The sequence below is a fragment of the Atta cephalotes genome (genome assembly GCF_000143395.1).
Source record: "Atta cephalotes unplaced genomic scaffold scaffold00008, whole genome shotgun sequence".
NCBI lineage: Eukaryota > Metazoa > Arthropoda > Insecta > Hymenoptera > Formicidae > Atta > Atta cephalotes.
Window position 1 is genome coordinate 1572262 of NW_012130072.1, and position 23774 is coordinate 1596035.

General features: G+C 31.5%; 5 protein-coding genes across 5 annotated transcripts in view; 4 read left to right on the forward strand and 1 right to left on the reverse strand.

Moving 5' to 3' along the window:
* The window catches only part of LOC105627322 (transformer-2 protein homolog alpha), a 3532-nt gene extending 1904 nt beyond the window's left edge, over positions 1–1628 (forward strand). Inside the window, exons 2-4 of the mRNA XM_012208607.1 lie at positions 871–1085; positions 1189–1286; positions 1555–1628. Coding sequence (XP_012063997.1) covers positions 871–1085; positions 1189–1286; positions 1555–1628 — 387 coding nt within the window. The remainder of the gene's footprint in view (positions 1–870; positions 1086–1188; positions 1287–1554) is intronic.
* Positions 1629–4794: 3166 nt separating this feature from the next.
* Positions 4795–6110, forward strand: LOC105627088. The gene is made up of 3 exons (XM_012208368.1): positions 4795–5082; positions 5526–5826; positions 6031–6110. Exons 1-3 carry the CDS (start codon positions 4795–4797, stop codon positions 6108–6110), a joined length of 669 nt encoding a protein of 222 aa, XP_012063758.1.
* Positions 6111–6400: 290 nt separating this feature from the next.
* Positions 6401–7727, reverse strand: LOC105627323 (mitochondrial 2-oxodicarboxylate carrier). The gene is made up of 6 exons (XM_012208608.1): positions 7559–7727; positions 7390–7496; positions 7209–7271; positions 6834–7133; positions 6601–6746; positions 6401–6521 (listed from the first exon to the last, which is right to left on the reverse strand). The coding sequence occupies exons 1-6, from the start codon at positions 7725–7727 to the stop codon at positions 6401–6403; spliced, it is 906 nt and encodes a 301-aa protein (XP_012063998.1).
* A 4423-nt stretch (positions 7728–12150) lies between these two features.
* Positions 12151–16165, forward strand: LOC105627089 (ectonucleoside triphosphate diphosphohydrolase 5). Its single transcript, XM_012208369.1, has 4 exons — positions 12151–12171; positions 14247–15395; positions 15824–16000; positions 16088–16165. Exons 1-4 carry the CDS (start codon positions 12151–12153, stop codon positions 16163–16165), a joined length of 1425 nt encoding a protein of 474 aa, XP_012063759.1.
* A 4285-nt stretch (positions 16166–20450) lies between these two features.
* LOC105627090 (protein angel) lies at positions 20451–23535 on the forward strand. Its single transcript, XM_012208370.1, has 6 exons — positions 20451–20546; positions 21000–21354; positions 21774–21949; positions 22039–22412; positions 22504–22750; positions 23128–23535. The coding sequence occupies exons 1-6, from the start codon at positions 20451–20453 to the stop codon at positions 23533–23535; spliced, it is 1656 nt and encodes a 551-aa protein (XP_012063760.1).
* The last annotated feature ends 239 nt before the right edge of the window (positions 23536–23774 follow it).

Sequence of the window (23774 nt, forward strand, 5' to 3'; positions counted from 1 at the left end):
AGCAAATTACAACATATATTCTTCTAAAATAATAGGTCCGACGTAGAACGAAGTACAGGTACGTTATTCGATGCAAAGGTAATAGTAAATTAAATAGTATATTATTACACACACACACACACACACACACACACACACACACACACACACATATAATATATGTATATATATATATATATGCATTTAACACGTTCCAAAGTCAATGTTGAGTGATTTAACCAGCATACTATGTAAGTCACCAATGACTTATGATATTTTTATTTGCATTTGTTATATTTGTTAAATAACATGTATTTTGTAATATACATTTAAAAAATTACAAAGATTATAAGTAGAAGGTTTAATATATCAATATTATAACATATAATTATGTATTATATATGATATAAAAAATTATAATTATGTTCCTTTTTATAATTCCTTTTATAGCCAAATTATCAAACTTTGATAACTGAATGGAAACTTTAATGTGACTTGCGCAGCACAGAATGTGTTTAAAGTCTGTTCTTCTTTATCAATTCATTGAACTGCACTAAAACTTTCTTTTCCACTTTTTGCTAAATACTTTAATATGTATCTATTTTAAGCACAATGGGTATATATTAGTTATAAAGAACTTTAATGCAACAGTTTGTTATTTCCCATAAGTATTTATATTGGGGAACAGTAAAATCATGCCAGAGATTTAGAACGTTCATACTTAAGAGACACATGATACGTTAAAGGCTTCTGGCTACACAATTACATTTAGATACAGGTCTACATGTGAATTAGAAAACAATAGTGAAACAATAATGAATTAAAATCAATTTAGTAATAGCGTGATTTAATGACGACACTATGATATCACATGTATGTTATTTATTACAGACTGGACGTTCTAGAGGATTCTGCTTTGTATATTTTGATACATCCGAGGATGCTAAAGTGGCTAAAGAGCAATGTACCGGTATGGAAATCGACGGGAGGCGAATTCGCGTAGACTTCTCTATCACACAACGTGCCCATACTCCAACTCCAGGAATATACATGGGAAAACCTACGCATCTGCATGATAGAAGCTGGGACGCACCGAGGCGTAGAGAGTAAGTCTTGTCTACTTCTGGAATAATATACATGTATCTCAAAAAGATAATTGACACATTGCTTATTGTTCTTTTTGTTTTTTTTTTAATATGGAAACAATAGAGTTAGCTACAGAGGAAGCTATCGTCGCTCACCCAGCCCATACTACAGTCGCCGACGTTCACGTTACGACCGTTCTAGATCGCGCTCTTATTCACCGCGTAAGTATAATCTCCTCTTTAATTTACGTTGTAATATAAGCTGTCTACATGGATATGTGTCTCATTCCTATATCACATTAAAACACACGGTGTAAACATATCTGTATAACTGCAAATTATCTAGCAAAATCTTCATATTTTCATAATTTATCGCACAACCGTGTTTATTGCAATGTCATTTCTCTTCACTTGTTTATTTTACCGAACACTACACGAAAATATTACATGAAGAAAAACTTCGCATGTTTTACGATATTTATTTTTCTAGAGAAAGACACAATTTCTCATCATCTTGCTCTGTTATGGCCTGGCATTTTGCTGTGTCATATCTATGTTAATTAACTGCTTTCTTGAATATAGTTGAAAATTATGAAATCTAAAAGAAATTAATATATTGCATTAAATATTTATTATATGCAAAAAAATTCTATTTTATATCAATGCTATTTATTATATGAATGACAAAGAAAATGATTTTGCACGTATTTTATTACATTGAAAAGAGTCGATCAGCAATTTATGTAATATTTCTTCTGGATTCATATTTTCGTAGACCGCTTATATTTCTAATTGAAACGGTAATATCAGTTGGATTGCAAAGTAAGTATTTAAGTTAGCAAGAAAACAGCAGAAGAAGGCATCAGAGATATGCGCTTGATAAATCGTACGGTAGTAGCTAAGCAGCAATCCGTAACTTCGTAAAACAATCATGGTTTTTTTGTTGCTTAATGAATTTCAGGTCGATATTAAATCAGATGAAGTGATGCGAGGCCAGGTCCTTTCGGAGATGACTTTGACCCAAATATTTCTTCAACGGGTCAAAATTATGAAATTAACGAAATCGCATTATATTACTATTCTTACCTTACCCAGTTCTGCATCGTATGCGATACAATCTCACAGGCGTTTAAATTATAATACCATAATAATATCATTAAGACTATGGATTAAAAAAAGTATAAAATGTAGCCGAATTTAGCATACTGCACGAAAACCAGTAAGGTTAGAATAGATGTAAAACCTTATTTTCATAAGTTTATAAATTTATATTGCTTCCTTTTATGAAGATAAGGTTTCAATTGTGTAAAAATACAAGGCTATAATGTGAAAGCTGGAATATAATTGAGCGCTCGAAATTTGCGGCCAGTCTTTAGCTTACAGTTGTATTCCAGCCGTTGGATAGAATCTTTTAAAGAAAATGTGGAAAGTCTCTTAAAAAAAATAAAGTAAACCTAAATAAAGAAAGCAAGAAAACGAAAACACAAAAAAGAAAAATAATAACAAGCTTTGAATAAAAGTAAGTTCTCTAACCTATTTGTTTGTTTATAAGGTTTTGAATCAAGAGGTATTGGATGATAGAGGGAAGTTTGAAGTTTCACTCTGAAAAAATGAGTTTTGAAAAGTCAAGACAAGATATTTGAAGAACACGTTTATCTTGCTCACATTGTCAAGAGTCAGAAGGTTTTGTCGGTTGCTTGTGACAAAGAATATGATCTGCAATTCATTTCCGGCTGAGAAGCCTCAAGCCTAGAAGAAAACTTCAAGTAGTGCAAGCCCGAAGACAGAATCGAGTTGATCGTCAAACCCCCGACCGGGACACAGGTTATTTGGTTGGGGGTGAATACAGGGCCGAAGTGTTTCCGAAAATATTGAAGAAGTTCATCGAAAATCTTTCGTAGAATAGGGACGAGCGTAAGGTGCTCCCAGACCTTTATACCGATCATATTCTTTATCAGTTGGTTTGGTTGCCACACGCCATTTTATTCGCTCTAGAGAACTGCATATATATAATATGCTTATATGCAAAAACCTCTATATATGCATGCGTGAAAATAAAGATAAAAGTTCGTACTTCCTTTATCACATCCTCTCCCTCCACCATCCTGAGACCTCGGTTTCCTTCAAGAAGACCTCATATTATTATATGAATTTTATCTATCTACTGATAATTAATAGAACTTCATCGTAGCAATTTATCAATAAATGTTGTTTCTGCCACGCTCAACTTTGGTCCCTCTCTTTTTTGTGGTTTTTTTTACATTGCGAAGTTTGGTGCGTAATACGCGAGTCGCTTTTTACTTTAGGGTAAAAGTAATGTTGCGGATCGATTGATCCTTTCCAATACCCTGCGTGTTATTTGCCTTTGCAAACTTTTAGGTCTTAAATTTGTAGTATGTAATAGAAGTATATTTGTCGGGACTTTATCTGAAATTTAATGCTAATAAAAGCTTCCAGCAAAGAATGCGCCTTTTGGATTTTCCAATTCCCATGGGTCGCCACTTATTTCTACAATATTTACAGCGATGGTTGCATTCGTTGGTACTCGAATTCGTTGGTTATCGTAATTCAGTTCTTCACATTCTGAAACTAAAAACTATTGATCGCGATCGTTCAACGAATCCATTGTGGCAGATATATCTACGAGATTGATTCAAATAAATGTAAGTGATTATCATGATTGGAAAAAAAATCAAAAATTGAGACGCAAGCTATCAATATTTATACTTTAATAAATACCAAATTAAATTTATGTGAAATTTTACAATTATTATTTCTCCAAGTTTATCTAAAGAGTTTTAACATTCTAGTATATCTCTCATGTTTATGAATCCAATAAATTTACGCCTATAAATATGGTTTTATGACAAATTAATAAATAGATTCTTGATCTATATGGAGAATTCTGGATTTAGATCAAAAGTTTTTTTATAAATATAAAACTGAAATTCATATTTTTACTAATTGATTTACAGTTTAAAAATTGTGATCAAGTTTAATAAATCACGAATCAATGAGACATAAAATCTAAATAATATGTATAATAATAGACTAGGAAAGTTATCAATCTTTGCAGTTGATAATATATTTTTTTTGTCTTTTGCAAATCTTATTCAAATAAAAAAATATATATATATATATTTAAATAGCAATAAAAGATAAATGTGGAAGTATCTATTATTTTCGGCAAGTAAAACGACAGTAAAAGATATCGAAAACTAATTTCTACATCACATTTCCCTTGAGTAATTGAATATTTATGTGAAAATAGTTCTTTTTAGTTGAATTTCTTGTACAGTTCATCTTTTCTCTTTATCTTCCCAACATGAAAAATAGGAAAAATAAACCATGCAAAAAATTCTGTTAAAAAGGTGTAACTTTTTCCTTAAAAACGGAAACGCAAAAAGTGAAAATTAAATTGAATCGAGGATAAAGATACTCTAAATTGGTCTCTAATAAATCTAAAGAAACAGGCGTAAATTAATCTGAGTTTGTTCGCAAGAATTATACATTTCTATTTTCAAATTCGTAGATTTGAGAGATAAATATCGAGAGAATTGTCGAGATCGAGAGTCGAACGTTGATCGATCTATCGTCCGTTTATGAGCATGTAGTATGTATATGCGCGTTTTGATTTCTAAATGTAAACACAAAGCATAAAACACGCACTGGCAGAGCAAATTGACGATTTCGCGCAAAAGGTAGGACGAATTTAGACGAATTTTCAAAGATGCGAAGAGCAAAAAAGAAAAGTAAATCACAGCAACCTTCCTCATCCATCGCCGACCACGCAGAATCGCCGACGAATGAGAATATGGAGGAAGGCAAGGACTTCGGCATCCTCATAAATGCGCCGCTCTCGAAAGGTGGACATTTCGTCTTCAAGTCAGAAAAAGCCTGGACCGTCGACTCGTCGCAATATTCAGAATTCTTCACTTTGAACCTGAAAGCGCTGTCGGCCGCGATCGACTGCATTCCATTCAACGAGTATGTTAATGTGGCTGACAAATACTTTGTAGTAAGTATTCAATAGATATTTGACATGCAAAAGATACTCGTGAAGTTTATTTTTTATTGCTACTAAACTGCAAATGTTTTCTTTTTGCTTTTACGTTTATATAACTGCTTTCCTTTTGAGAGATGGTTGACACAAGTTTCATTTTATCTTTGTTATTCAATGAATATTAAGGAAAACGTTTCTATCTTGTGGCTTTAGGAGACATAATCAACAAGTTTTATCCTTGTTATTCATTGAATATTAAGAATGACATTTGTGTTGATTATATTTCTTAAAAGGAAAGCAGCTATAGATATCTATTTCACTTTAAGTGCAAAAAATTATACAAAGTTTAACTATAAAAAGAAACAGACGACGTTCTAACAAACGAAGAGTGTGTAAAGTTTCACTCAAATTATGATAATCAAAGGAATGATTAATTCGATAATTTGTATTAATTTTAGAGTGATCAATTGACAAGTATCTTGAATGATGCTGAGAGAGGCAAGACAGCTTATAATATGATTTTAAATGATCTAAATGCATCGAGTTTATCGGATACCAAAATTGAGACTAAGGAGAACACGAGGACCGATCAATCGAAGACTGTGGATTTGGTGACGAATGTAAAATCAGAAGACAGTATTGATGACTTAGAAGAAGATCTAGATTTTTTGTTATCTCTAAAAGAACCTGTCCAAAGTACTGTAATAGGAATCTCACAACCTATGATAGGAATCTCATTATCTACATCTCATAATACTGGTAAGGTCTTAACATCAAAATAATATTTTATCATTTCATTTAATGTAATTCTATTTTCGGGATATTTTGTTTTAAAAACTATGAGATTAATTTCTATCTCAAGAAAAAACAAATGTAAATGCAATTTGCAATCAGACTAATTTTCTGCAATCTAATGAATATGAGGGATTTATGTCATAGATATTCATTGACAATTTGTTACAGATTCCAAAACAAAATCGAAGAGTGTTTCAAATAAGCCTATTGATTTAGAAAAATGGTTAGATACTGTTTTAGATGATTAATTCTTTTTTTGTATACTGTTGCAATTACGTTAGTATAAATAAAAATACATATAAATAAAAATTTAAGTCTGAAAGTAAAGGAAAAGAAAGATCATGTAAAATTGTTAAAAGTTCATTTATTTAAAATGTATAATGAATTATATTTTTATAAAATTATATGAATCTTTATTTTTACTGATAAAAAATATACATTATATATACATACACAATAATGTATAAATATATATAAATATCAAATGCAATTTGAAAAGTTCTTATAGTTATCTCACAGCTTCTTGAAATGCAATATATTAGTTTATCAACTTTTTTGTAAGAAATACATGCATGTAGTCATATACCACAAGCATAATGGCACCACCTGGTCCTAATCTCAACACTTTTGGAACCAAACCTTTATACAAGGCTCTAAATCTAGAATGATAGTTATCTGAATGAGTAATCTTGAGTCCGAGTACAATAATATCGGTAAGTAAAAAATGTATATGAATACCCTTCTCTCTTGTAAATAATGTGCATGGTGTTCAGCGTTCCTTTGTATTGCGTACTATCTTGTGAACCCTGAATGCGACTTTTAGCAACATCAAATGGTATGTTTAAACAAGATGCAACAGTACCTGACACAAATCCTATAGCAACCTGAAAAATTTTTAGTACGTTTTATTATAAACTGAGGATCGCGTATAACTTTGTATATTTGTTCTTGTCACAAAGCTGAATAATTACTTTACTTAAAAATTCCAACCAAGGTTCTTTTCTGACTGATATATATCCTTTAACAGAATGATAAAAACCAAAATAAAATGAATTAAAAATCGCGTTTCTCATTATAGTGGCTGAAAGCCCTTTGTTTAGACCATTCAATCCAAAACCATATTTAGAAATTATTTCTTTCGTCACTACAAATGTCGATGGGCTTTCTTTGATATGCTTTCGATTAGATTGTAGTTTCACTTTGACCATTTCAAAAGGGTTAACTAATATAGCCTCAGTAACACCAGCGAAGAAACCAGCACATGAGAATGTCTGCAATGATACAACTTTTTTTTCATCTTGTAAATAATCAGTAGATCGTTATAATAATCGTATTAAAGTAATTACCAACGGAGTGGGTGCATTAGCGCCAAATAAGAAAAACTGTTTATATTGTTCAAATGTAAAAAACTAAAAGAAAGGATAAAGTTTTTATAAATAAAAATAAAAATAATTTTTGTAAATATAAATGTAAATAAATGCGCAGATTTTTCTTTGCACTTTTATGTATTAAGCAACATGTATTTACTTTAACTGCACGTTTGGGAGTTTCTACAAGTATCGGAGGTAAAATTCCTTTCCAAAATGCTGGTAGTCCTTCAGTCTTATACATTTTAGTCATGCAGTCACGAATTCCTATAATAATGTTAATATAATTAATGCATAATGATACTATAAATGTCTGATACACAAAATACCTGTATAATATAATGGATCTGATTTTGTTGTCTTTACTTGGAGCTGAAAACGTGTTTTAACGAGATCCATTGGGTGCATTATACAAACTTCTATAAAACCTGCTGATCCTCCAGCACCAATCTGAATGACAGCCTCTTTGAGAAGATTATCTGTGGTGTTGCGCGTCATTTTTGCACTTTGTTTAAACAGATTTGATTAATATAAAAAATTGAAAAAACAATCCAAATACTTATATTTTTTTGTGTTAATATGTATTGTGCACTTTGTATTATTTTTATTTCTTACAAGTAGCATCTGGAAATAAATAATTAAATTTCTTTCATTAAATTGTTGAATTATGAAATTATAAAAAAATATGTACTATATGATGAATCTAAAATGACCTATAAGTTTTTGCATTCGTATTGCTTATTCTTTTTGGTTTAACGGATTAAGTTAGAGTGATATATACTATCTTATATACTATTATCTTACCTAGTACAGATATTAGACAAATGTTAATGTAATGTATCGATATTTGCACTTTTGCTATTTAAATTTAAAACTTTGTTTTCATAATCAACACATATATTATATCTTGATAAAAGTTCCTATTAGATTAATCCATACTGCGTATAAGAGATCTGGAGAACACCACGACCTAAAAATATATTTGTTGAGTTGAGATCTATTTTTAGATCTCAGAAAAGAATTCTAACCTTCAATTCAATGATTAAAGACTTTTTCGCATAAGATTTATATAAATTTTTATTTGCAAATATATCTACAACTGATTTACATTGAAATGTATATAGTATTAAATGCTCTTTGCTTGATATAATTAATATATGTAAAATATTGTATTTATCTTATAGTTTGCAGTATATATTGTTAAATTCATATCAATTAAATAATTTCTATAATTATATATTTACGTTACATTACGATCACATAAAATAAAAATTGAATATCAGCAAAGTTAAATAATTTCTAATTTTTCTAGATAATATTTAAAATTTATTATATACAAATATATTATATATGTATATATTATATACATATGTATGCACAATACATATACATATAAATTTTATATACTATATACTATTATATTAATATTTGGCAATAGATGAGAGAAGATTTAAAGAATGATTGCATGTATAGATGAAAAATTAAGAAATAAAAAGCAATAAAATTGTAATTAAAGTTTCATTTTTTTTTTAATTATAAATGTTTAAATATTCATGTAAGAAACATCTAAAGTACGTGAATTTCTAGATATTTATAATAAAGCCTCCATTGAAATTTTGTTATTCTTAATTTTCCAATTTTGAATATTGAAATACCTAATCACGTGAATATTAAAATATTTCTAACTAAAAAACAAAGCATCCATCGCAATTTTGTTACGCTTGATTTTCGTTTTAATAATTTAGGAATCCTTCGATTTTTTCCTACTGAACACATATAAATATTTTATGTATATATATCAATTATTATAGACATATATGTATACAAATTTTTTTATTTCGATAAATACTATTATACTATCTCGATACATTTTATCTCTTTCATAAATATTTCGACGACTTCTATGACTATCTTATCTATGCACATATACGAAATATATGCAGACCTTTCTAGAGTAAGAACACATACAAGAAACAATTCTAGCTAACAAATTTAGGCCAATAAGTCTATTGTTATTTTAAGGCTATATTAATTAATAAGTCTTAAAATGTTGACGGCTCTGTGATTGGTTTATGGCATCTTAAGACTTATCATCATATATTATGATGATATTAAATATATATAAGAACTGATTGCATAAAGATTGATTATAGTTATCAATAAAAAAACACGAAACATACTTCAAGATTAGCTATTATTATAAGAAATTGAATGAGAAATGGAATTTTGAATACACTCCTGCATATATACTGCTCGATCAAGGTTAAAGCCTTAGGTTTGTTTATTATTATTCAAAATTCCATTTCTCATTCAATTTCTTAAAATGAAGTAGGCATATCTATTTCACTTTAAGTTCCAAAATTGTATTAGTTTAGCTATAGAAATCAATAAACTCTACAATGTACTGGAAAACTTACAAGGAGGGAGAAAGAAGATTTTTGACGAACCAAGAGAGACAATCGATGTAGGAGTTATTTTCTCAGTCTTGTATAACAATAGCCGGTATTCATAGTCTGTTCTTATTTCAAGATTGTCTTAAGTAATGTCTTAAGACACTAAAGCGGCCTTTTGATTGGTTTGTGACACTTCAAGACAGAACTTGAGATGTTCTTGAATATAAGAACTGACTATGAATACTGGCCAATAGAATATATAAATACATTAAAGAAATAAAGAGCACAATCCTTTATTAGATGTTTTTTGTCAACTCGGTTATTTTCACGGTGCACATAAGCTTTCTTGTATGTCACTATAAAAAAATAGATCTCTTGTATTCACAATGCTTCGAGATCATGGTCGGAAAAAGAATTGAACAATCATATTGATCAAATAATCCAATTGTTTAATTGTGATTTATTAATTCTTTCTCCGTCCAAGATTTCAGAGCGATTTCTCACATTGTAGACATAAGGCTTATCAGTGCATAATCTATGATCCTGATAACAAGAAATTTGTTATTTCATAACTAAACTTTTTGTATTTGAAGTAAAATATGTTTGAAATGTGATGAAATCGAGAATAAAAGTTTTAGTACAGTCCAGAGGGTTGATTATGTATCTTGAAATGAGGTCAAAATTACAAAAGTGAGCAAAATTACAAAAGTATCTATAATTTCATTGATTAATCTGTAGTAAATTTGCTATTTTTGTAATTTTTATCTCGTTTCAAAATAAATATTTGATCTTTAGGAATGTGTTCCTTATTCACTGTGAATACTAAAAATCTATTCACGTTACATATACATATTTTCAGTATACTTGCAGCGAATATAATGAAACGCAACCCAGTATAGCAATAAAAAATTAATGCAAGATTTTCTGAATTACGTGCGAATTTTTGACCGGATAGGTCACTGAAATCAGTTCTTCGAAAACATCAGACTTTGAACAGTTCAGTAAACGAGAATGAATTAAAAATGGAATAAAATTTTATTTATCCGAAATAATAAAACCTTTTTTGTATTTAATTGGATTAAATTGGATTCAATTGGATTGAAAAACTGTATTCAGAATTTTAAATTGAAAGGCAAGGAAAAGCTGATATTATTTTTGGATTGAAAGACATAGAAATGTGCTTCATCCAATTTCTATAAATGAATAAAAATGCATTCGGATTGAAAATGATTCATTTTAACATTCGCGAATACGTAATTAAAAAAATTTTTTTCCATTTCATCGATTTCAATCCATTCTCGTTTATTGGAAGAGGTTTGATTATTTTATCACATAACTTGGTGGAAATTATAAGAATGAGCGAATTTACTAGATATTTATAATTGATAAATTTACTCATTTTTGTAACTTTCATCCACACTTCTATGTAGAAGTCCATATGTTGTCATCTCGTTTCAAAATATACAACGAAAGTATATATATATATATATATATATATATATATATATATAATGTGTGTGTGTGTGTGTGTGTGTGTATGTGTGTGTGTGTATGCAATGTACTTACAACATCATTAATCAATGCCTCGCACGATCACAGATGGTTTAAATGAATTTACAGATACATTAACAATAACTAATAAATCGCCAACTCATTGCAACGAGCGTGTCGTCGGGCGTTCATTATCTAACTGTATTGCATAATTATATAAGCACAAACAAGAATTTTTTTGCATTCTTTATAACGCGATAAGATTATTGAGATCAACGGCACGCAAAGACGAAATTCAAGTCATCGTATGGCCGAATTCTTTGTGCTTCCGGTTTATCTTTTTTTTTTGTTATACAAATCGCATAAAAGAACATCAGACCGTGACAAAGCGTTTTTTCATCTTTGCTAATTTTTGCAATCATGTGACATATTTATCTTCTCAAACACGCATATCGATCAGCGTTATTTCTCTCTCTTTCTAATTACTATTTTAACATCCACTGTCTTGACGCTTGGCATTAAAATTACTTCTATTTCGATCGCCGTTCGATCTTTATAGTGATCTTTAGGTAGTTTGCCATGCACATTTGTCGCAGTCTATCAAACGTTCCAAGTGGGAATCTCGAATCTCCGAATTATCGACCGTTTCGTTCACTTGCTCGCGCCTCCTCTAAATCACCTTTGTACTCTCGGCGATCATCGATCATCCGCGAATTGCCAAGATATACACTGCGTATGGCAATGAGTCTCGAGACAGTGGAAGTATTATCGAGTCCTTCGCATCATATCGTAATGACTCGTCGGCGCACGCAACAAACTGCTCCCCGGCAAAGCGTATTCACGGACATGAAACTCGTACTTGCCGGTGAGCCGCACGCCGCTCAATTCGCTCTCGGCAGTCTGCTCTGTCTGTTTCCGCGCTATGATTGCTCTATAAGTCTCGTGACGATTTCCGATTCTTTCTCCGAATCAATCGTCTTTTTATCCCGTCGTCGTCATTGTTGTGGTCTACCGTCGTGTCGTCCGCTGAATAAAACATGAGCGTGAGACGTCGAAAGGTGCGTAAGCGAATTTATCGTATTGATCTACGCCGTTCGTCTCGAACGCTCGTCGGAATGAACGTCGAACGCGGAAGCGCGTCGCCGTGTCTTCCGTGAGTGCATTCTGTGTTTCACCCATGATCCTCACGACGTATAATTCCATCCTTGTTATTCACGGAATAATATTAAAGAAAGATAAAATGATACATTCATGCGCATCATAGATAAAACCGAACGTACCCGATGAATCGTAACGATGCATGTGTGCGAGCGTGTATATAAATACGTGCACGCGAGATTAGAGTTCGAATTTCGAATTCCATGCCTCTTGCGTCCCATGTGGCTCGCGCCTCGTCACGTGATACCCATTGACACCCAGGTTGCGCTCCATTTACTATTCAGCACTCTGGAAATTATTTATTCTTGAGTACTTCTCATTTGATACAATTGAGTGACCCAAGTGTCGTTCTATCTTTATTACTCACTGAAACGCTAAGACAGAATGATGTTTGTGTCGTAACTTATGTGTCACAATTAAGCAATCTTTGTTATTTCAATCAAATGTTAATCAAGGAGGTTGCTACATCACTCTATGTATAATTATTTTAAAAACCTTGTTCTAGAAAAAGAAAATAAAAAGAATCGTCCAGAAGTAGCATTGATTATTTTTGCATTCCTCTATCTCATAAAAATATCAATCTAATGTAAATTTGACTGTGAATGTTAAAAAATATTATGAAAACCGAATTTGTGTGGAGTATTTTGAGCGTACTTATCTACTTAAAGGTTAAACAAGAACAAATTACGTTTATAAGCGCTGTGAACATCAAATGTACGCACCTGCGACAAGTGCGCAATGATAATTACATCCAAATCCGAGGGCACGATGCACGTTGATGCACGGCTGCACGCGTCATCGCCACGCGGTAGCCACATCGGCGCTTCCCTAAATCCCCACCCGGCCGTCGCGCACCCATCAATTCCGACACACTCTGTTTTATTTATTTATTTTTTTACATGACAAGCACTCGTCATCCGACGGATCGTACGGGTCGCCCTAGATGCGATACACGCTCGTGAGTAGAAACGATGCAAAAAGATCTCATCACGTAAAATATTCTCCTTATGCCTGTCGCGATGCCCAGATTAGGTTAACATTGTCCTTCCTGTGTTACGATCTCAACAAATTAACCCGAACAACGATTGATCCAGGATGACCTTGAAATTCTTATTGATTTAATTGACGATTAGTTGTTCCGGGTAAAACCTATTTATTAACTGGATGAGACGATGATTTTTTGTTATTCAATATTTTTGTTATTCAATAAAAGGAAAGATTAAAAATGATGAGTTGTATTAAAGTGGCAATATTTATTTATTTTTTGATTCTTTGTTAGGAAAATTTTATTGTGATTATAATTGGGTGATGGTTGAATTGGTAAAAGTGAAGTGACAGAAGTTTGATCAAAGTCATTCTTGTCAAACTGAACTTGTGTTTTTATTAATGAGAGAATTATTTTTTTGTTGACATGTGTAGAAGGAAAATTAAGAAAAAACAAATTGTATAATTATAGAAATTTCACTGCGAATAATTCAGGCTAAATTAAATTAGTTGGGTTTAATCAAAGTCACTCTTGGTAGAAAAGACAATCCCAAAAATTTATAATTAGAGATGGAAGGAAGTGTTACATTAGTACATACATGTGTAACTATTCTGAATTTGTTGTAACATGATTTGCATAATATATGGTTTCTTTAAAATACTGCAGTTTCCTAAAAACAATATATATACTCGAACGTCAAAATGAATCATAAATGATTGAAAAGTGACTTTTAGTGATCATTTTGAGGTTGATGATTCTGTTTGAATAGATATTTTATTATTCAAAGTATTTATGGAAGAGTGTTGCATGTGATACAATATATACAAACATCTTAATCGACACTAAAAATAAAATACAATGTAATATTATGTAACATAATATAACGTCACTTTTAATCTTGTTACTTTTAATCTTGTCATTTTTAATTGATTAAAATCTAATGTGCTATAAATTTAGATATTTCTTGCAATAATTGTCTTGTATTTTTAGCTGAGAACTGAAAATGAAGAGGAGCGCGATAATGAATTGGCATCCTACCAGAAGAAAACCACCAGTCAGCCTGGAAAGAAATACTTCACCATGCTTCTAGTACTTGGTACATTGTTCCTAGGTTACATAGCCATAGCGAATGACTTAAAACCTATCAGAATAGGAAGTAAGGCTATTGATACCTTAGCATTTTCATTTAATTTACAAAAACCGTTCTATGTGGTTGTCATCGACGCTGGATCTACTGGTAGCCGCGTATTAGCGTTTAGCTTTCACGAGTCCATTCTCAATGGCAATTTAGTGCTTGATAATGAACTATTCAAAGAAATAAAACCTGGCTTGAGCTCGTTTGCCGACAAACCGGAGGATGCCGCAAAGTCTCTAACTATACTTCTGAACGAGGCGAAGGCGGTGATTCCACAGTCAGAATGGCCTCGTACGCTGCTGACGATGAAGGCCACAGCAGGGCTGAGGTTGTTGCCGGAGCATAAAGCCAATGGCATACTAGAGGAGTGCAGAAAGTTGTTCCAAACGTCCGGATTCCAGATCGCGAGAAATTCTATCTCCATAATGGAAGGCACAGATGAGGGAATCTTTTCCTGGTTTACCGTCAATTTCTTATTGGATCGCTTTAATTCGCTCAGCTCTCAGACTACCGTAGCTGCGTTGGATCTCGGTGGTGGTTCTACGCAAGTTACGTTTCAACCGGATGGCGTCCAAACGAAAAAATTAGAAAAACATGTTTACTCCATCAATGTATTCAATCACAACATGAGTCTGTACACGCACAGTTACTTAGGCATGGGTCTAATGGCCGCCAGAAAGGCGATTTTGACTTATGATATGAATCTTGAGGATACAAGTCTCAAAGTTCCCACAGAGATACATTCCGAGTGCATCAATCCGATCGTATCTACCGAATGGTCTTACCAAGGGCGTGATTATATTGTAAAAGGCCCAACAAATGGCACATACAAATTAGTTAAAACACAAAATTTTGCTGGCGGAGATGAGAACAAACCGATTGTACGCTTTGCGGAATGTTTAAAGATTATTGAGAAATATGTTGGTACTCTCACAGAAAAACCAATAGGTTTGAAGGATCACGAAGTATACGCTTTTTCGTACTACTTTGAACGTGCGACTGAGGTAAAGATTCAAAAAGTTATGAAAATCAAATAAATATTGATTCATTAATGCATAAACATTTAATAAAATCCTTTTTTATTATATCTATAGATAATTTAATAATATAAGAGAATACAACACATAAATAATATAAAATAAGATATGAATGTAATAATATAAAAATAAAACATTAGAAATATTTTTTAATTATATGAGTATCTAATGAGATATAGATTTATTTAATATTAAAGAGCTATACTTTTTTCTTAACATATAAATTAACGAACTTCATAAATATGAGAAGTACATATTTCTTATATTTGTCATATTTATAATTTATATGTTAGGAAAAAAAGTATAGCTTTTTAATATAAATATAATATTTGTAAATATAAATATTGTATCTGCAAATATAAATATTGTAATATTTGTATTCTCGATATTTTTAGGTTGCATTAATAGATCCATTTTCGGGCGGAATGGTGCAATTGAATTCATTTTTTAAACAAGCCATGGAGACATGCGACTATCCAAACACAGATCAACCATTCATGTGCTTGGATTTGACATTTATTTATGTTCTGCTAAGAGATGGATTTGGCTTGGAACCGTCGACTAAACTGCATGTAAGCAAAGTTATATAATATGGTGATATTATTTTTTTTTACTACAGTGTTTTTAAGGATATAACAAAATATTCTTCATTCTTGTAGCTTTATAAGAAGATCAATGGTCATGAATTAAGTTGGGCATTGGGAGCCGCGTTCAATGTTCTCCAAAATGGACTTTGACGTTTTATTGTTCTATTATTGTTAGTTGAGTTTTATTCTAAATTTGTAATTGAAAAGACAAAACGAAACATGCAATTAAAGAAAAAGGAACATGTAAAAATAATATGTTCACGTTTTTTATATAAAAACTTTGGATTTAATGAAACATAATTACTGACGCTCACTGCATAATTGCCTAATCGTACAATTGTCTATTCAAACATTTCTATTACAATTTAAAGGAAAGCAGTTTGCTATATACTTTTAGGTATGAGTATAATATATTTTTATCTGAAAATATCACATCTTACGAAAAACATATCGCCACATATTTGGGACAATTCTTTAAAATATCTGTATTTGTTTTATTTCTAAGTATATTCAATAATTTTTTATAATTCATTGTATCCGAATTTTAATGTTTTGGAAGATTAAAATTCGAATATTTACAATTGACGCATTTGATTGCAATGACGCAACGATGAAATTGATTCGCTTCAATCATTAGATCTGTTTTCTATGGCTGAACTATACTTTGAAATCTAATGTAAGATAGGTATATGTTTGATATTTGACGAAAGTGAAAAAGAGAGTTCTTATACAATTTAATACAGAAATAACAAACCTATCATATAAAATTAATCAAAGTGCAATTCAGTAACTGTAGAAAACAATGAGATTTCATGAATGTATTCTTGCGGTGGCATATCTTTTACAGAATCAAGTGAAACAGGAAATCTGTATCTCTTGACATATCTCGATGCACAAAAACTGCAATTATCTTAGTAAATTTAGTACAAACAGATTTATCTCCGACACTAAAGTCTACTTGTTAAAAGATGCCAATGATGTACATAACATTCGATTTTTATATGTATCGTTGCATTGCAACGTTTTCTGATATTCCTCGATATCGCGTTCCTGATAATTATTAAAATATCATCCAGCAACATGATATAACGAACTGTATACACATTACATGTATACATAGCAAATTGTTGCTATAGTTCCATATGGTCAAACATTCTACATATTATTCTACATACCATAAAAGTCGAGACACACAATTTGCGTGTATATAATATGTACATAGTGCCTTTCAAATGCTGTTTTTAAATAAAGCGAACATGTATCACTTGTATCACTACTTAAGTTATTTCTACTTTTTATACATTCCATATTTATCGTACCTATTTTGTATTTTATATCCAATTTTAAACGTGTGCAAAAAGGATGTTATGAAAAATTTTTGTTGTGCTCGCAAAACTGAAATTATTACTGCTTACAGTTTTTGAATGAGAAATTCGACAATTTCAGATAAAATTATGAGAATACGATTCTATTCTGCGATATTTTCTTTATCCATAAATCTTGAGAGAGATTTATGTGATGAAATAAAGACTTATGAAGAAAGAAAATATCACAGAACAATTAAAGTTAAGTTAATCATTCCAATAATAACTTGCACACTCCTCCTTCTCCCCCCCCCCGCACTGACTCTTATTAGCCTTGAATTAATTTATCGTTGTTATTTTTAAAGATTGAGAGTTCTTATAAAGTATATTTATATTGATATGTTTTATTATATCTTAATCTTAATCTCACATTTTTTTGATATAATCAATATTTTAGGAAATATCGAAAGTTTTTTTTATAATTTTCAAGATGACGATCGAAAAATATATTCGATCGCCAAAAAATTCTTTCAAATTTGTACTCAGCTATAAAAAATATATGTAAAGAATGAAGTTTTAAAGTTTTAAAAAATCGGAGAAGGGCAGCTAAAAATTTATCTGTACCATATACTATGAAGAAATATTTTACATGTCTATAAACCCCCGACATAAATATCCATATTAATATCTATTGTAAGTTTCTCTATTGTAAGTTTCTCATTACTGATGCGACACGCTCTTATCGCTAGATTATATATTGTCGGTATTCCTGAAGCGAGCAAGAATATAAGTATATTTCCATAAAAGAAAAGGAAAGAGGGAAAGAAAAGAATTTCAGTAACGTGTGTTATCATCGACGAGCATCGCGAGGAAGCACAAAGCATTAATATTGAGCATTACCAATTCGTTGTTGTTGAAAATACACATGTTCAACTGTCACTCACCTATGTCTGTTACGTTAAAATAAATAGAGACCGTGCTTTATTCAAAACCCAGCTTACAGAATCTAATCTTTTCTTGAGAAGAAATAAAAGAGATTATTGTCATTTGTCGTTGAAAGCTCGTTCCAGAAGCCACGAGGCTCATCCGAACAACAGTTCTTTAATTTTCTATTCGCCGTAAAGCATATCTTTAAAAGTGATAGTGTATCTTAACAGTAAGTTTCTTTTCTCGTTATCTTTATTTTTTGCGCTTCTTATACCCATTTCTAAGTATGTACTAATGTAGATTAATCTTCCGGAGCTAACAGTAAGTCTATTAAATTCAATTATATTCTTTATGTCATATCTACAAATTTGAATCATTATTAAAATAAACTTAATATTTATATTCTTTTTTATTGTACGAGATATGTCATTCCTTGAAAAATTAATTAATGTTCTTTAATCAACATAAATTAAATAATGTCACAAACAAGTGAGTATTATAGTAATTACAGTGTTACAGATTTTGATGTCAATCTCGAAGGAACAACTTTAATCTCGATTCACTATACTTTTTATTATACTCTTTCTAATTCTTAAAACTAAAAAAAAATAACCTAAATCGAGTTTAAATTAAAATTATCGAAATTAAGATCTAATCTTTTGTAGAAATGAATATTAGAGTGATTTTGACCAAAGTAAAGTGTTAATCTCGCTAACTCAACTAATAATTCATTGTCCTTAATTTAATTCTTTTTCTATGTATTTAAACAATAAAAAATTAACAAATTCTATTCACGTTCGCAAAATACTACAATTATTTGGTAATTATTGTTAATCAAGTTTATCTACACATTGCCAATTAAGTTAATCTACATTGGTAGAAATAGACATTGAATGATTTTAGGTTAAACGATTAAACGATTAACTTAATCAAGTTATTTTTATTAGATAGTTAATTATTTTTTAATTACGCACACCTTTTAAAATATTCTTTAATCATTTAATTATCATTTAATTAATATTACTTCATTATTTCATTATTATCTTATCTATCTAATTTACACATATCCATCTTATTATAGATATTATTTTACAATAAAAACAAATTCAAAAACAAAAGAATAAATCAATTAAATATTATGCCTATGAGAGCTAAACACAGGATATTTACATGTTCGATGTTCACGTGAACATCCTGTGTTTGATTTTTATAGGCATTTAGTTGAGATATTATTTTATCATCATCATCATCGTACGAGGAAAAGAATAAATAAGCGAAATTAGATTACTAATAATATTATTTTTAATTTCTTTTTTAAGTCTTGATACACAATAAATATAAGGTATAATAATGCCTTAAAAATTGACCAATCATAATCAATTATTTTCACGTTCGACTATGACTGATCAATTTGTGTTTAATTATAATTAATTAACGCTCCCATTCATTCTTGAACTTGCGCGTGAAACATGAGGCGTTTTTTCGTTATCCAACCAGAAGCTATCACAACTAAAGCTATCTTCGTCTTCAGAAGACGAAGATAGCTTTAGCCGTGGTTGCTTTTGGTTGTACAACGAAAAAACGCCAATAATTATCGCTGATTTCGACTTTTCGCGCGCGACACGCACGCAGCATTCGGTATTATACGAGGTCTGTTCTTTTTAATTAAACTTCTTGTACGGTTCATTTTTCTCCCCTTTCTTTCGTTGAAAAAAAAAGAGGAAGTATAAATCGTGCAAGAAGTTCAACAAGGCTCATCATTTTGTGCCCAGCTAAATATACGAATATCAACGAATATGGATCTCGATTAAATCGCGTTCGTATTCCCCTCCACCTTCCGTTCGCCTATATGTATATGTGTATACTATATACGTGTATACTATATACTATATACGTGCAATGGAGAACTAAACTCGCTTCATCAGGGTCAACGATTGATTTGGAACGAGACTGATCTGCACTGATCTGGTCCCGCGACTCTTCCTTGGCTCGATTTCCTTGGCAGATCGTGTCTTTTCTACAACGGAATCGAGAACGAGCGGGAGATCAGGCCTTGCGGCCTTGTACCTGAGGAATCACGCATTTTACGTCGCGCGGTATGTACACATCGAAGCAGTGCCCACGCTAACGGTGCCAGATCTCGACAATCCCGACGCGTGTTATGATAGGAGCGTGAAAAAAAAAATCAAAATCCGCGCTGATAAATGAGCGTATCCCCGAGGCTGCTGCTGACGAGCACCGCTTCTCTGCTAAACATAGCATGTAACGCGCGGACGGCAACGTTTCTGCAATCGCGAAAGGTAAGCGCATCTCCCGCACAAACGCAGCCCTCGCGTCTCTTACCCTCCCCTCTCTCCCCCTTCCTCGCCTTGCCGAGAATCTCACGGTTGACCTTAACTCTGCCGTTATTATGACGCGACGGTTATTGTTAGGTTAGAACGCTGATCTCTTCTGGAGAAATTCGATCTATACTCTCGATCGCAAACACATGGCTCCGAAATGTCAAAAATGCGATTTTAAGCTCAATTAATAATCATTTTTTTACCTTCTAAGTTTCCTTTTTCCTTATTTTTGAACTGTGCTTCAGTATACACTGCTAGTGCTACTAAAACCTTACAATATATATATATATTAGATTTTCAGTACTGGCATTGTACATTAGATTTTCAGTATTTGTACGGAAGATTGATCATGCTTGTTGAGCCTAATATGTTGAGCTTTATAATCTTGTTCATTGTATGATTCCTTTTCAGATCTTTTGTACACTGGAGCCAACTTGGCAACAATTACTCTTAGAAAATTTGTGTAAGAGTCCCATCTGGAAAGCTTTGATCTCCAATTACTTGAAGCTTGTTGTCTCTATGGATAATTCTCCATCCCGTCAGAAGTGTACAGAAGTCAAAATGGAGCCTTATTTTGACACTTGCTACAACCAAAGCAATACTAATACAATGTGTGACCTAGCGAATGCACTACTCTATTGTCAGACTGATTTTGCGGATACGACACATAATGTTAAAGCTAACTTATGTACAGCTGACACCTATGGAAATTATATAGACAAAAAAAGATACAAGACTATAAGGAAGTGGAAACGAATTGAGAAAGGTAAAAGTCACTCTTTCTTGTTTAAACATTACATTTTTTTCAAATGGATGTATAATATATAATGGATGTAAATATATATAACATGATTTACTTAGTACAGTTTGTAGAATGGGGAAATGTATTTATAAACAAAAATTAAGTAAGAAATATTAAGATCGGTATTCATAATTCGTTCAAGACTGTCTTAAGTAATGTCTTAAGATGTTAATATGGCTCTTTTAATTGGTTCGTGATACCTCAAGACAGAACTTAAGATGGTCTTTAATATAAGAACTGACTATATATTGGCCTAAGAGATCTAGCCTTGACTGTATAGAGCATATTTCTGCTTGTATTCACATATTTGTCTAGATTCACTTATTATTATTTACCTAATTGTTCTTTCCGCCCAAAGAACATAATTTTTCAAACATTTTTAGATAGACCATCCAATAATATGGAAGATTTTTTCATATTGAAACTCTTGTCCTTTAATATCTTGGCACAAAATCTGTTGGAAGATCACTCGTATCTATACAATCATAACAAGAAAGCTCTAAGTTGGAAAACACGAAAATCCCTTGTGATACAAGAAATATTCGAGGCGGAGGCAAATGTACATATTTATTCTTCGGCATTTAATGTTGTTAAACCTGAAACTAAATACTTAAAGAATATCTGCTATTATATTATCGAATATTCCAGATAATATGCCTTCAGGAAATGCAGGAGGAACATCTGCTAGATTTCGTGGCTCCATTCAAACAGCATGGATATGAATATCTGTATAAAAAAAGAACCAACGACAAGAAGGATGGCTTACTTTTATTATATCGCTCCAATGAATTTATTTTGTTAGATTATGCAAAGGTAGAATTATATCAACCCGGAATCGAGATTCTAAATAGAGATAACGTTGGTATAATCGCTAAACTAGCCCTCAAAGACAATCCGGAAGCGCAAATCGTTGTAGCTACTACTCACTTGTTATATAATCCGAAACGCAATGACGTACGATTGGCGCAGATACAGCTTTTGTTAGCGGAAATAGAACGGATTGCATTCATCGAGAACACAACGTGAGAGCACGCTTTTGAAAAATTATTTGCTCATCATGTTTGATAAGAGATCTTTATGCGAATATTAAATATTTATAAAATTACTTTGCAGAATGGGCCCGAAGTATTTACCAATTATACTCGCAGGCGACTTCAATTTGGAGCCATTCACGGGCGTTTATAAGTTCCTAACAAAAGGTTCATTTAAGTATTATGGAAAAGGACGAAGTTTAGAGCCGTCTCGATATCGTTCTTTATCCAATTCATTAATACCACCGCGATTATGCGTTACCGATAACTGTCAACACTTTAATATCCTGACTCAAAGATTGCAAAGAGAAGGCACCGGTAAAGTTATGGTACGTTTTTGAACATATAACAATTCCTATATAGCGCAGAAGCTTGCAGCAACATCATACTGCAACATTATTGGGATGTTGCAAATGTTGCTACAATATTGCTAGAATGATCTGTGCTGTATGGATTATATATGTATATAAAATCTTAATTTTTTTTGCCTATTTATTTTAATTTAAAAAATTTATTTTGATTAATATATTTTGATGAATACCATCAATATTCATGCTTAAATTTCATGCTCATATTTAAAATTTTTCGAAAAAGAAAAAGATTCCGAAAACAGTAGTTTTAATTATACATTCCATATTTTCTCTTTTTTTTTCCAATCTTTTTTTTTAATTGTATTTTAAGATATTTCTCTATTCATTTCTTCCAGCTGGAAAACAGCGAATCATGTCTTCAAAAACTAGATATGCTCACACCTTGTAATACGAATGTGTTACAACAGAGCGCAAACAGTGATACCGATTGCACGCAAGTTATCGAGATTGTGAAAGGTCATTCCGCGAGATTCTCGTCCGGTACTTTAACGCATCCCTTTGACATGCGTAGCATTTATACGCATGTAGGCGCTCATGGTGAAAAAGAAGCAACGACACATCAGGACGAGTGGATTACAGTGGATTATATATTCTACAGTAACGTCCAGCCTTTAGAGAAATATGTTCTACCTACAGTAAGTCAATGTGCCGAACTAACCCGAATACCAAATTTTGTAGTAGGCAGTGATCATTTATGCTTAGGTGCAACCTTTCAGTTACCGAAAAAGAAATCTCTACTTTAAAATTAGATAACAGCTTCTCATGTATATTATCTTCTCAATGTATTAAAATTAAATATTTTAATAGAAAATTGATACAAATATCTGCAGCGTTAGACATAAAAATCTGAAACGATAATAAAATAAAATCTGAAGGAAAACGAAATGCTAAAATTGTTATAAAATAAATATAATTTTTATAACAATTACATATAATTTTAGATATAGAGCCGCTTCAAAATAAAGTAAATCCCGGGCATGGC